The following is an 11,348-nucleotide window of genomic DNA, read 5'->3' on the forward strand; positions in this document are numbered from 1 at the left end:
TCCGTGGCTGGAGACCGTGCTGCGGTGTTGACGTCATATCCGGGCCAGCCTCTATAAAGGCCGGAGCTGGGGGCGGCGTCTGGGTAGTCTGTCTGACGGGCGGAGAGCGGGGGGCTGCGGTCGCCTCGCCGGACCCTCCACACAGACTTGGTGAGGAAGGAAGGAGGGGGGGGGGGTGTTACTGTCTACGACGGCCCGAGCGGGCGGCGGGGTGGGCCAGTTGAAGGCGAGCTCAGCTGGGCTCTCCCAGGGGCCCTTAGCCTGCGGAGAGAGACCGGTGTGGTGCGCCCCTCCCAGTCCCCGTTGGCCATAGAGGCGTTGCAGGGACAGGTGTAAAGCCAGGAGTTATCCCTATCTTCCTCGACGCTCGCCTCGGGGCGTCCGGAGGATGGGTGGGGTAGCGGTGAGTGTCCCTTCTGTGCGCGCAGAAGCTCACCCGGGAAAGCTCTCCTGCTCCGCGACACCGCCCCGCGTACGCTGTCGTTTCCCTGGGGCTCGCCTAAGCTCGCTCGCGGCAGCCGAGGGATCCTTGCTACTGTTCGATTTCCCAAAAATGGATTTAGAGCCTTGACGTTCTCCTCTCAGGCTCGCTTCTTGTCATCGCTATTAACATAGTCTCTGCAGAGAGACGCTCTTCCTCCCCGCCCCCCGGTCTCTCTGGGCTCGCTTGAGTATAGGCGAGCTCAGGGCGGTTACGACAGTAGTGTAATGAGTGGCTGCATTTCTGTTACTCTTTCCTGATGGGGTCGGGACGGGAGGAAGGTTTTGGGGATGGAGGAACAGGCGATTTGTGTGGATGTGAAAGAGCGAGGCGAATCCGCCCTGTGTAGCTCCCAGCAGTAACAGCAGGAATTTCATTTACCGCTCTGAGGAGCGAATAAACACCCTGATAAATAACAGTGCCAGCAAATCTCCCTCCCCACAAAAAGAGCAGGGGAGATTTACACGCCCCCAAGCAAGCTTTGCAGCCTAATTACTCCCGCCAGCTTTGGGGGGAAATCTGGAGAGGGAAAAAATGATCACAGAGAGGCTGATTGCGGGGAATAACCCTGGGTTCATTTCACAGCAATGGCTTCCCTCCCTGAGCCTTCACAAGCCCATCCCCTGTCCAAGGTCAGGAGATGCAGAAAAGTGAGGTAGCGATTCTGGATTTCTAGGTGGTGGCTGGAGAACTTCTTCCCCAATATAAAGATATATTTTTTTAAAATAATCCTGGACTTTAACTGTTACAGGAGGGAATTTTTAAATGCTTGATTGAAACACACAGCAAAATCCTTCATCCTAACTGGAAGAGGCTTTTACATAGCCTTAAATTAATCCCCTAAAATGAATGATAAAGTCTCCTTCCAAATGTGTGACTTTGCAAGACTCCAGATGCTTGACATAAGGGGGGAGAGAGGAGGATCATGGCTCACTTTACAAAATAAATCAGGATTTTGGCCTGGCTTTCTCACCTTGTTCCTGCAATTACGGAACTCATCATAACATATTTCTGATAAATCAAGGGAACGTCAGCCATGTTTGTTCTGTTTGAATGGAGCTTATCCATGTATAGTAAAAGAAATATACTTTTGGCAGTTTACAAGTATTTCAGTAATGTAATCATTTATGTTAATATTTGAAACAGTTATTTTTGTTTGGTATTCCAAGTGTCCATGTGTATGCAGCAGTAATATTATGGTAGCTTTATTCTCTAGTCAGGTTCTTTAATACCATTTTTCAGTGAATGATTATACTTTCCAATCATTTGATCTTAAAATATACATGGCTACTGAGCAATTTGTCACTCAGATTTAAATAGGCTCAGGAAGACAGGTATGTTGATGTGAAGAATGGGATGCAGAAAATAGCCCCTGGGAATGGTTCTGTATCTCTGATTTAAAAATGTGTCCTGAACCAAGAATGCTCCTTTTAAGGTTTTCTGTCCACACCAAAGTGGTAGAAGATTCTATTGATTGCTTTTTGTGAGAGGCCTTGATCAGAATTTCATACTGGTTCAAAATAAAATGTTCTTTAAAACAAAAAAATCACTGGATAGCCTTGTGCATTTTAATGCAATTAACAAATCAGCCTTGCTGTGAATTTTGTGTTTGTGTTTATAAAATGTGTTCTGAAAAGAACGAACAAAAGGATTGAAAACTAGGAAGACTTCTGCAGCATTGTGAAGGGTTCATAAGTGTAGTAATGGAGCCACTGGACTGTGTAAAATCATTGAATTAAGATAAGAGGTTATAGTGCTTGCATGGGGTAATTTATTTCCATTTCTGTTGTAACAGAAGAAGTCTTGTTTTTGGAAAGGTCAAAGCAAGGTTCAACAATAAAAAATAATAGATGGTGTGCTTCTGTGAGCTCCATAGTTGGTGAGATTAACAAACACATTTTATTTTAAAGTGTGGTATTGACCCCATCCCAGACTAAGTCTTGTTTACCATCTTTCCCTATGCACAAGCAAGGTAAGAGCAGTCTCAGTCTTTTCAGACAGGGTGGCACCTCTGATTGTGAGCTGTTAATTTTAAAACTATCCCTCTCATCACTTCATGAAAATAATTTTTAAATTCTGCATTGCCTTAATTTTACCTGTGTAATGACTTTGTATGGTATTCATCTATTATATATTTTTGGATAAAATCAGACTCATTCTTGGGGTGTGAATTGCTTGCTTGCCCACCAGTCTGGGGCAAGTAATTTTAAACTGAGCCTTTTCTTATCCTGATATAGTAGTAGTCCTGGATCTCCTCCTCCTCCTCCTCCCCCCCACAATTTGTCTCTGGAGCAGGCACCAGAATAATGGGGTGGAGCAGATTGCAGATGTTGTTGAAGTAGACTGCCAAGTGCAGTCCAGCACCATGTGCCCGTTGCTGGCCATGTATCAAATAAGGTGGCAATCTGCCTTCTTACTGCTGTAATTGATCTACCCTAAGCTGTGATAATGCCATGCTAGATATGCACTTGCTTCAGAAAACACAAAGGCACATAACTGCAGTTGTCCCTGTACAAGAACATGGACTGCAGTATACTCATGGAAAATGCGGACTAGGGGATGCAGGGAACTGAAGATGTTAAAATTCAGTGTATCAGCCATACTTAATAATCCTTGAACAGCAATCCCAAAAAAATACGTTGTCACAGATTTTATTTACTGCACATATTTTACATGGGAAGTGAATTTAAGTATTTTGGAGGAGATTTATATTTAAAGTTTGCTTGTTAAGCGTGTTAGTTTCTGAGGCTGTATTTTAAGTCATCCTGTCTGATGAATTTGTATATGGAAGTGTAGTTTACCAAGTGAGATCACTTTTTTTCCTTTAATTTAATTTTTTTTAAATGAAAATTGTGTATCTTAAGTCAATTCTCAATTGTTTTAATTACATTTGATTATTGATATTCTTAACATTGTTGCATGCAGCAGCTTACATAACAATCATTCCAAATTACATGTGGTGAGGAGAGGAAGTAGAAAGATGTTACTTTGACAGAATGTGTATTTTGTCAGAAGTTGCATTTGTTTGACCTATGTTACTACATTTGTAGATAGTGGTATGTTATCTTGATTTCCACCTCCCTTTTAGACTCTACATTCCTCCATCATGTTATCGTTTCGTAAACTCAAAGTCCAGGTATCTTATGAAATGCATGTAATGGAGTCATTTTCTTCATTTGCCTGCCTTTGTTGCAGTGATGACTTATTTGTGCCAAAAAACAGCCTGTTTTGAGAGTTGTGTATGTGTATAGACTCTAGAGCATAAAATACAGCATGACAAATATAGCAGTTGCTTTTTTGTACTCTGTGGAGTGTAGATTGTGAATTTTTTCTGTTAAAGATTTCTCATTTTCTTCTGTGACGCATGGTGTGTGATCATTGTTCTGTCCTGATCATAGTTTTGTCTGATCTACTGTTGTTGTGGATTAACTTTTATAAAGTTCTGTTTTGCTTTAAAGGGCTGTTGGCCAAGAAAATATTTTTGATTACAGCATCTGAAGATCTACTGTGATGTACTGTGTAATGTAAATTACTGTAAACTGAAAAATTGGCCTTGTTTCCTATTCTATCAATATATACAGACACTGCAATCGTATAATTGCAGGGTAGCCACTGATGTGCGGGTTTTTGTAAAATGGTGGTCAAATAAATAAGATTAAGGAACAGAACTTGAGCTGGGTAATTAAGAGCAATATAAAGTCTCTTATTATGGGGTAAAATAAGTTTTTTATATATGTATCTTAATTACAGTAAGAGGTGATGATTGCAACATAATATTATTAAGAAAAAAGTTGTAAGTTAAAAGGTTATTTACACTGGGATCACACTGTTTCTCAGCTCCGTATTTCTGGATTTTGATGCAATGCAGTCAAGGTAATTTGCCTTCTCATGAGCTTCAATGCAGAGTGCAATCCCTGCTGACCTCTGCATAGTTACGTTAAAGGTCTGTGTTCATAGTTAAGAGTTGTACCTAATGAACCGTAATCAGTGGTGAAATTCAGCTATTTTATATATCATCTTCAAAGTGCCAAAATTAAAAAGAAAACGTTTGACTATCTTGCATTCTTAAAAATGTATAGTTGTCAGTGTGCAAACCATGAGATCATACTTTAAAGAAGACTGCTGTGTCCAGTGTTTTACTCCTACAGTTTCTTTGTACTTTATTTTCTTGTGTCCACGTAATGCACTATTAGATTCTTCTGTTTGAATTTTGCCTATTCTGCTATTAGTCCATACTAATATGCAGCAGCTTTAAATGATCTGACTTTAAACAGGCAGAAACCAAGACATTTGAATTTATTACTGCAACACTTTCCTTCACGTACCCATTTTTGCTTGTGTATTGCAGGGGTTTCTAAGCATTTGGGTGGTCTTTCTTACTGTGATTTTTGTGAACTTAAAAAGATCCTTTCCAACAACAGTAAATTAAATGAGTGGGTATTAATTTCCCTTCTTATAGTAGGGTAAATTAACAAAACCCATAATGAATTTTAATATGATATACTGCAATGTCGTCTTCACTGCCTTTCCAACATTATATCAGCACACGGAATTTTCTTCAAAGACCTAAGGAGCCCCACCATACTTCCTTTCCAGAAATTCTTCTCCCTTTTTCATCTTGGATAACTTACATTAACTAAGTTAAAACCAAAATTGGCATTATAAATTTTAGTAGCTGTTTAAACTTTATGAATGTTTCAGATAAGGATTACTAGTTGCCTAAAAACTTCAGGAAAGCCCTGAATGGAACAAGTGAAAATAAGATGTCTACCTATTAAAATTCTTTTCCCAGACCTGAAGAAGGGCTCTTTGTGGCTCAAAAGTGTGTCTCTCTCTCTCGCCAACAGAATTTGATCCAATAAATGATATTACCTCACCCACCTTGCCTCGCTCCATATTAAAATTGACATGGTGGGTATAAAATTTTTACTACTTATGTATAATATTTTATTTTGTTTAATAAGAATCGCCCCTTCTCTTCTCTCCCAAAGGAAAGAAAATGAAAAGCCTGTAATGTGATAGCTATGAAAAATCATTAAAATACTTAATTCTTAAGAATACAAAAAAGGCGTCTGAAACTGCTAAGTCTTTTTTGTCAGAATAGGAGGACACTATACTAAACAGTAAGTGCTTATTTTAAGAGATGGTCACTGTTTTATTACATTCCAAAAGTACTGATCACCATAATACCTGGGTGGTACTTAGAAAAATTTAAAGTTTGGGTAGCTTTGGGTAATTATAAAAATGGTCTTGTGCTGAGATCTTGTATACAGAATTTGAGCACTTTACACATTTTGCAGTCAAGTTTTAAGCCGTGAAAACATGATTTAGAAATTAAAATGCTGACAGCCATTATATTGTCCAAAACTATAATTCCTGCTAACCCACCTAGATACAACTGCTTTCCGTGGTTGAATGATGTTGCTGACATTACTGTTGCATTGTTGTATCTATAAATATCCACAGCTGAACATTCCCATTCAAATGCTTAGCATACCTCTTTTTTAAAAAAATTATTGTAGAAGACTAATCCTTGGCATATACAGTGCATTTGCAGAGATCTGGGGATAATAAACATTTTTGTTTCAAAATTCATTCCATTCACTGGGCATTGCAGTCTTTTTTTAAAACACAAACTATGATTATAAATTGAAAATCGAAGAGTAAATCTGAGACAAAGTAGTTTTAAAACTATTAACTTGCAAGCTTTTCATAGAGATGATTGATAGGTTTTTTAAAAAAATAGTTCACAGTATTTAAGAATAATGGGAAATGTAGAAAGATCATAAAGCATTTTTTAAGGAAGATGTGTGCCACTTTGGAGCTATTTTTCTGCTGGTTTTAGCTATCTAGAAGACAGGTTTTCAGAAGGAAATAACCTATTTAATTCAGACAGCCTCCCTGAACAGCCTGGAACTTTCTGTCTGTCTGACCTTATCAGCCCAGTGCAGATTGCAATGGGAGGGGCTGGTCTTGCACTATACCAGTCTCAATCATCTAGCACAATAATGTGTGGAATGTGATGTCTGTAAGTACAGAGACCAAGAATGAAGTGAGTTATCTGGTGTCAAGCTAGCAGTCATTTGATGCCAAGTATCAGAGGGGTAGCTGTGTTAGTCTGTGACCACAAAAACAGCGAGGAGTCCGAGGAGTCCAGTGGCACCTTAAAGAGTAACCAATTTATTTGGGCATAAGCTTTTGTGGGTAAAAAACCCACTTCTTCAGATGCATCTGGGTTTTTTACCCACGAAAGCTTATGCCCAAATAAATCGTTCGTGGGTAAAAAACCCAGATGCATCTGAAGAAGTGGGTTTTTTACCCACAAAAGCTTATGCCCAAATAAATCGGTTAGTCTTTAAGGTGCCACCGTACTGCTTGTTGTTTTTGTAGTCATTTGAGTAAAAAAATTCCACATAAACATTGTTGTAATTTAGATGTAAACAACCTTAAGCTGCTTTTATAGCTTTCCTTGTTTATACTGTTGCAGCCCTTTATACAGAAACATTTTAGTTATACAATTAAACAACAGAAGATTTAGAAACAAGTCAATGAATTGCTCTTTGGCTCCAAACAGGGTTACTTCAATTTTGAGATGAAAATACTGAATGCAGACTGCATCATTCTGCAGCATCGATGATTTTTATGCTCAGAGCTCCCCAGTGACTGCTGATAACATTCTGGCAGAACAGAGGCATGCTGACATCCGCTGATTTGCTGCAGGAAAGAACAGTCCATTATTGCTAGACCAAAGCACTTCTTTTACAATTGACTTGGTCTACTTACTGTAGTTACAAAGAGTCTTTTATTTTGCAAGTTCCAGCAAAAAGATAGCCGAGTTAACTAGTTGAATTACAAAATATATTTCCCATTTTAAATAAGATATTAACTATTTTAAATATAAACTATTGAAGACATTTTTTAGTAGTTAACAGTAGTGTTATAACCAAAGAGTATAAAACTGGAGTCTAATGAAAAAACATGACTTTAATTTTTCCTAGTAGTATAAATAATCAGAATAGGCAGCAATGAGATAAGATATAGTTGAGCAGGTGCAAATCAGGATTAAAACACTCTCCAACCCCACCTTTCTTGAGCAGTTTTTTAAAAATGGATTTAATCATAACTAGAAAACAGGACAGGAGAAATGCATTTTTAGTAGTGAATGGTTTATGTACTCAACATGTCATCCCTGCTTGAAGGCTGAGTTTAAACACAGTGGAAAGAGCAACTACTTTGTCAGTAAAATTAACGTGTAGTTGAGCTGAGATTACATTTGGAGTTTATGGTTATGTGAGATTCAGATTTGCTAATCTGATTGAGGCGTTACCATTTTTATCAGATTGAAGTTTGAGTATATTTGAACAATATAGTGCATGCAGATTTTTTCATGTGCTAGTTTTCTTGGAAAGAAATGGGTGAAACACCCATTTTTATTACTTCAAAAATTAATGCATAGCAGAATTTCCATCCCCTCACTTTAACTGCCGCAATGCAGCGGGGCCTCAAGAGTTCACAAGTGTAACAACTGCTGCTGAAATGGCTGTTTTACAGCAGGGTGTGACTGTGCTGGAAGAAAGCTTTGGAATGTGTGAATTCGCTTCCATGTGTTCCTTTTTATTGGATGGTCCCATTCCAAGTGTCTGGAATCTGAAGAGGAAATATATCTGTAACATATATTTTTCCCACCTGTGGAATTTTGCATGAAATCATACCCAGATACATTTCTGATGTAGACATACAGCTGAGTAGAGACTAAATAATAATTCCTCATTCAACAGCATCTCATAGAGATCGCCTGTCTTTCCCTATATTTGATTTTTCATTACTTTTTTCATAAGAGTGATACATTCTCTGGACTGTGTTTCCATTTTGATATGTGTAGGATTTACATGATAAGCAATACAGATGTACATGTAAATAACTGCTCGTTAAGGTAAGAATTTGCCTGTAAAATGTGAAACCTGAAAAATTATTTTATTTTATAAGCACAAAATGTTCATTGCAAAATCTCTGGGATGGTCACTGATTGGTTAAATGTTTAAGTGTATTAGATCTTAATGTCACTGACTGTGATGAACAGAATTTTGTTTTAGGTCCCATTTGTCCTTAATACTTCTGTGCCATCAGAACTTTTGGTATTGGAGGATCAAGCTCCCTATTTACATTTAAATTTTGATGAAGCTACAAAGAAAGTAGAAAGGGGTGAAACCTTTAATGGGAAGTGGCTGCAGGAGTACAATATTTATTCTTCTCACTGCCTGTAATAAAAATGATTTTCAAAATATGTATATTTGTTTTTTTGCAAAAGGACTGCAATGAAGATATATAGCAGAGAGGGATAATTAATGATTAAATCCTACTATTTCTCTTCCTTCCCCAAAAGTTGACATCTGTGAAGTACAATGTGAGCTTACTGGGTTTTAAAGTTTTATGTAAAATAGAAAGTTTTGTTTTACAAGTTTCTTTATGTAAGAGAATGAGGAGAACATAAATAGGGCCTTTTAGCCATTCTGTAACAAGCAGTAATATTTTGTCTTTCTGTTATTATAAGCATTTTTTTTAAATAAACAACCCTAAGATTTTAAACATTTTTACAGTAGAAATAGTGGGGCAGTTTTTTTATTTTTTTCCATATACTTAGCTCTGATAGTATATTTCTACCAGATTCTAGCATGGTACTTTTGTGGTGGATAAATGTCATTTATGTTGCTGGGTAGATTCTTTGATCTCCCATCAGGACTTTTAAGAAACAAGTAGTTGTTGAGTCTTTTCATGGGCATTTCCCTTGTAATGCTTTCTTGATAGAAGGGTTTCTTTATACAGAAAACACTAGGTCTGTAAGTAAACCATGTGTGAGACTAAAAACAAACTTTACTTTCTCAGATCTTGGCATATTTGCCTTTGTTTCATGTCAGAAGCAAAGTTATTAATTGAAGTTTTTTGACTTTCAGAAAATGGATCCAAGTGGTGTAAAAGTGCTGGAAACAGCAGAGGATATCCAAGAGAGGCGCCAGCAAGTTTTGGACCGATACCACAGGTTCAAGGAACTGTCTACTCTGAGACGCCAAAAGCTTGAAGATTCCTATCGATTCCAGTTTTTCCAGCGTGATGCAGATGAGCTGGAAAAATGGATCCAGGAGAAACTCCAGATTGCATCTGATGAGAATTACAAAGACCCAACCAATTTACAGGTACATCCTATTTCTGTCTCCTACCTTTCCACCCCGGCACTATTGGCCTCCAAGCATACCAGGTTCAGTCTGTGGAATAAATACAACAAACGTAAAAATGTAGCTGAAATAATATAGTGTGATAAAAGGAGCTGGATGCAAACATCTACAAAGCTGTCTTCAGTAAACTGGTTTCTAAATTGATCCACTGTAAATGGCGTATTGTAATGATGGGTTAGTCACTGAAATCTTGTTGGCCCTTAAGAGAATGGAATGTCAATACAGCCTTTTTATTTCCAGAATCTAGAGGACACTTCAATTATATGAGTAGATTAGGGTAAATTCTTATTATTTCCATAAAAATTACATTTGCAGAAAAATATGCTGTGTGGGAGGGATTACCTCCAAAGTGTTTGAACGCTCTGCAGCACAACGAGCAAACAAAAATAAAATAACTAAAATTGAGATGTTTGAATCCGCCCAGGAAACGTGGTACAGCTGTTATTTCAAGTGTGCTGTTTTACTGTATGTGAACGCTGCTACAAGTGTAAAAAGTGTAATAAATGTACTGGTGTTGGGGGGGGGGGGAGAGGGGAGAGCGGATGTGGAAGAAGGCAGCTCCTCAGATTTTAGTCGTCATCTTTAACGTTTTACTTACAGGGGAAACTGCAGAAACACCAAGCCTTTGAAGCTGAGGTGCAGGCCAATTCAGGGGCTATCATTAAACTGGATGAGACTGGAAACCAGATGATTAACGAAGGGCATTTTGCATCTGAAACTATAAGAGTGAGTGCTAGAAATCTGTTTTCTACAAGTTTTTTCTTCAGTGTAGATAGGCACTTTTATCTCCTTTTTCTAAAAACTTTTCTTCATTCCAAATCTCCCAAACTGTGTATCACAGCACCAAGTTGATTTTTAAAACACTTGCTGCTATGCTATATTAGCTACATGTTTTGACAAATTCTGGATTCTTATTAAAATAGCTTTCTTTGAACCCTCTATCAGTGCTTCTCTTTTACTCCTTCTCTTTCGTATTCTCATTCCTCTGCTACGTTTCTTATTCTAGCTTACTTCTGACTATGCTTTACTGTGCTTTACTAAGCTACTGCTCTTACTTTGCACTCATCCATTTTTTTAAGGCTTATTTGGTGGGGGGGAGGGCGGGGGTGTAAATCCACCCTTTCCAGGTCTTGATTAAGTTTGCATAGCAATTATGCAAATGGATAACTAGTTTGCAGATGTCAGTGATGCACAACTCTTTAACAGAACAAATACGTTTTCCAAATATTTTAAAGCTCTTCTTTTGTCACTTCTTAAAAAGGCTGTAAAAGGTAAAGCTCTTCAAAAAGAAGAGAAATCAGTGACAAGGGACCTTCTTTTCACAGTTATCAAATTTACTGATTAATTTTATTTATTACATTTCTAATATATAGCTGAGTTAAGGGTGCAAGGGTGCTTACAGAAGCGCAATGACCAATTTGTGTCATTATTTTAGAGCACTTTTTATAAATTATGCATATTAGCCCTAGCCATCTCATTGCATAAGGATATTTTGGTCTTGTAATTTATCCTTAACAAAAGTAAAAAATTACTTTTCAAATAAGTGGTCTAATTCTGTTAAAAATATTGAAAATCCTGGGACATGGTGATCAATGTAAACTTTAATTTGTATTCTGTTTGGAATAGTAACCTGTCTG

The 11,348-nt window shown here is 37.8% G+C and overlaps 1 protein-coding gene across 8 annotated transcripts in view; it reads left to right on the forward strand.

Annotated features, from left to right (window-relative positions):
• Positions 1–36: 36 nt before the first annotated feature.
• Positions 37–11,348, forward strand: part of SPTAN1 (spectrin alpha, non-erythrocytic 1) — a 75,906-nt gene continuing 64,594 nt past the window's right edge. For 7 of the 8 annotated variants that reach the window (XM_048822962.2, XM_048822959.2, XM_048822963.2 and 4 more), the window contains exons 1-2: positions 9,433–9,672; positions 10,312–10,437. In XM_048822962.2, the coding sequence (XP_048678919.1) occupies positions 9,436–9,672; positions 10,312–10,437 (363 nt within the window). In that variant the 5' untranslated portion in view covers positions 9,433–9,435. Of the gene's footprint in view, positions 151–9,432; positions 9,673–10,311; positions 10,438–11,348 lie in introns of those variants that run through there. The other variant, XM_048822958.2, reaches the window with a different exon arrangement.

The sequence above is a fragment of the Caretta caretta genome, chromosome 16 (genome assembly GCF_965140235.1).
Source record: "Caretta caretta isolate rCarCar2 chromosome 16, rCarCar1.hap1, whole genome shotgun sequence".
Classification (NCBI taxonomy): domain Eukaryota; kingdom Metazoa; phylum Chordata; order Testudines; family Cheloniidae; genus Caretta; species Caretta caretta.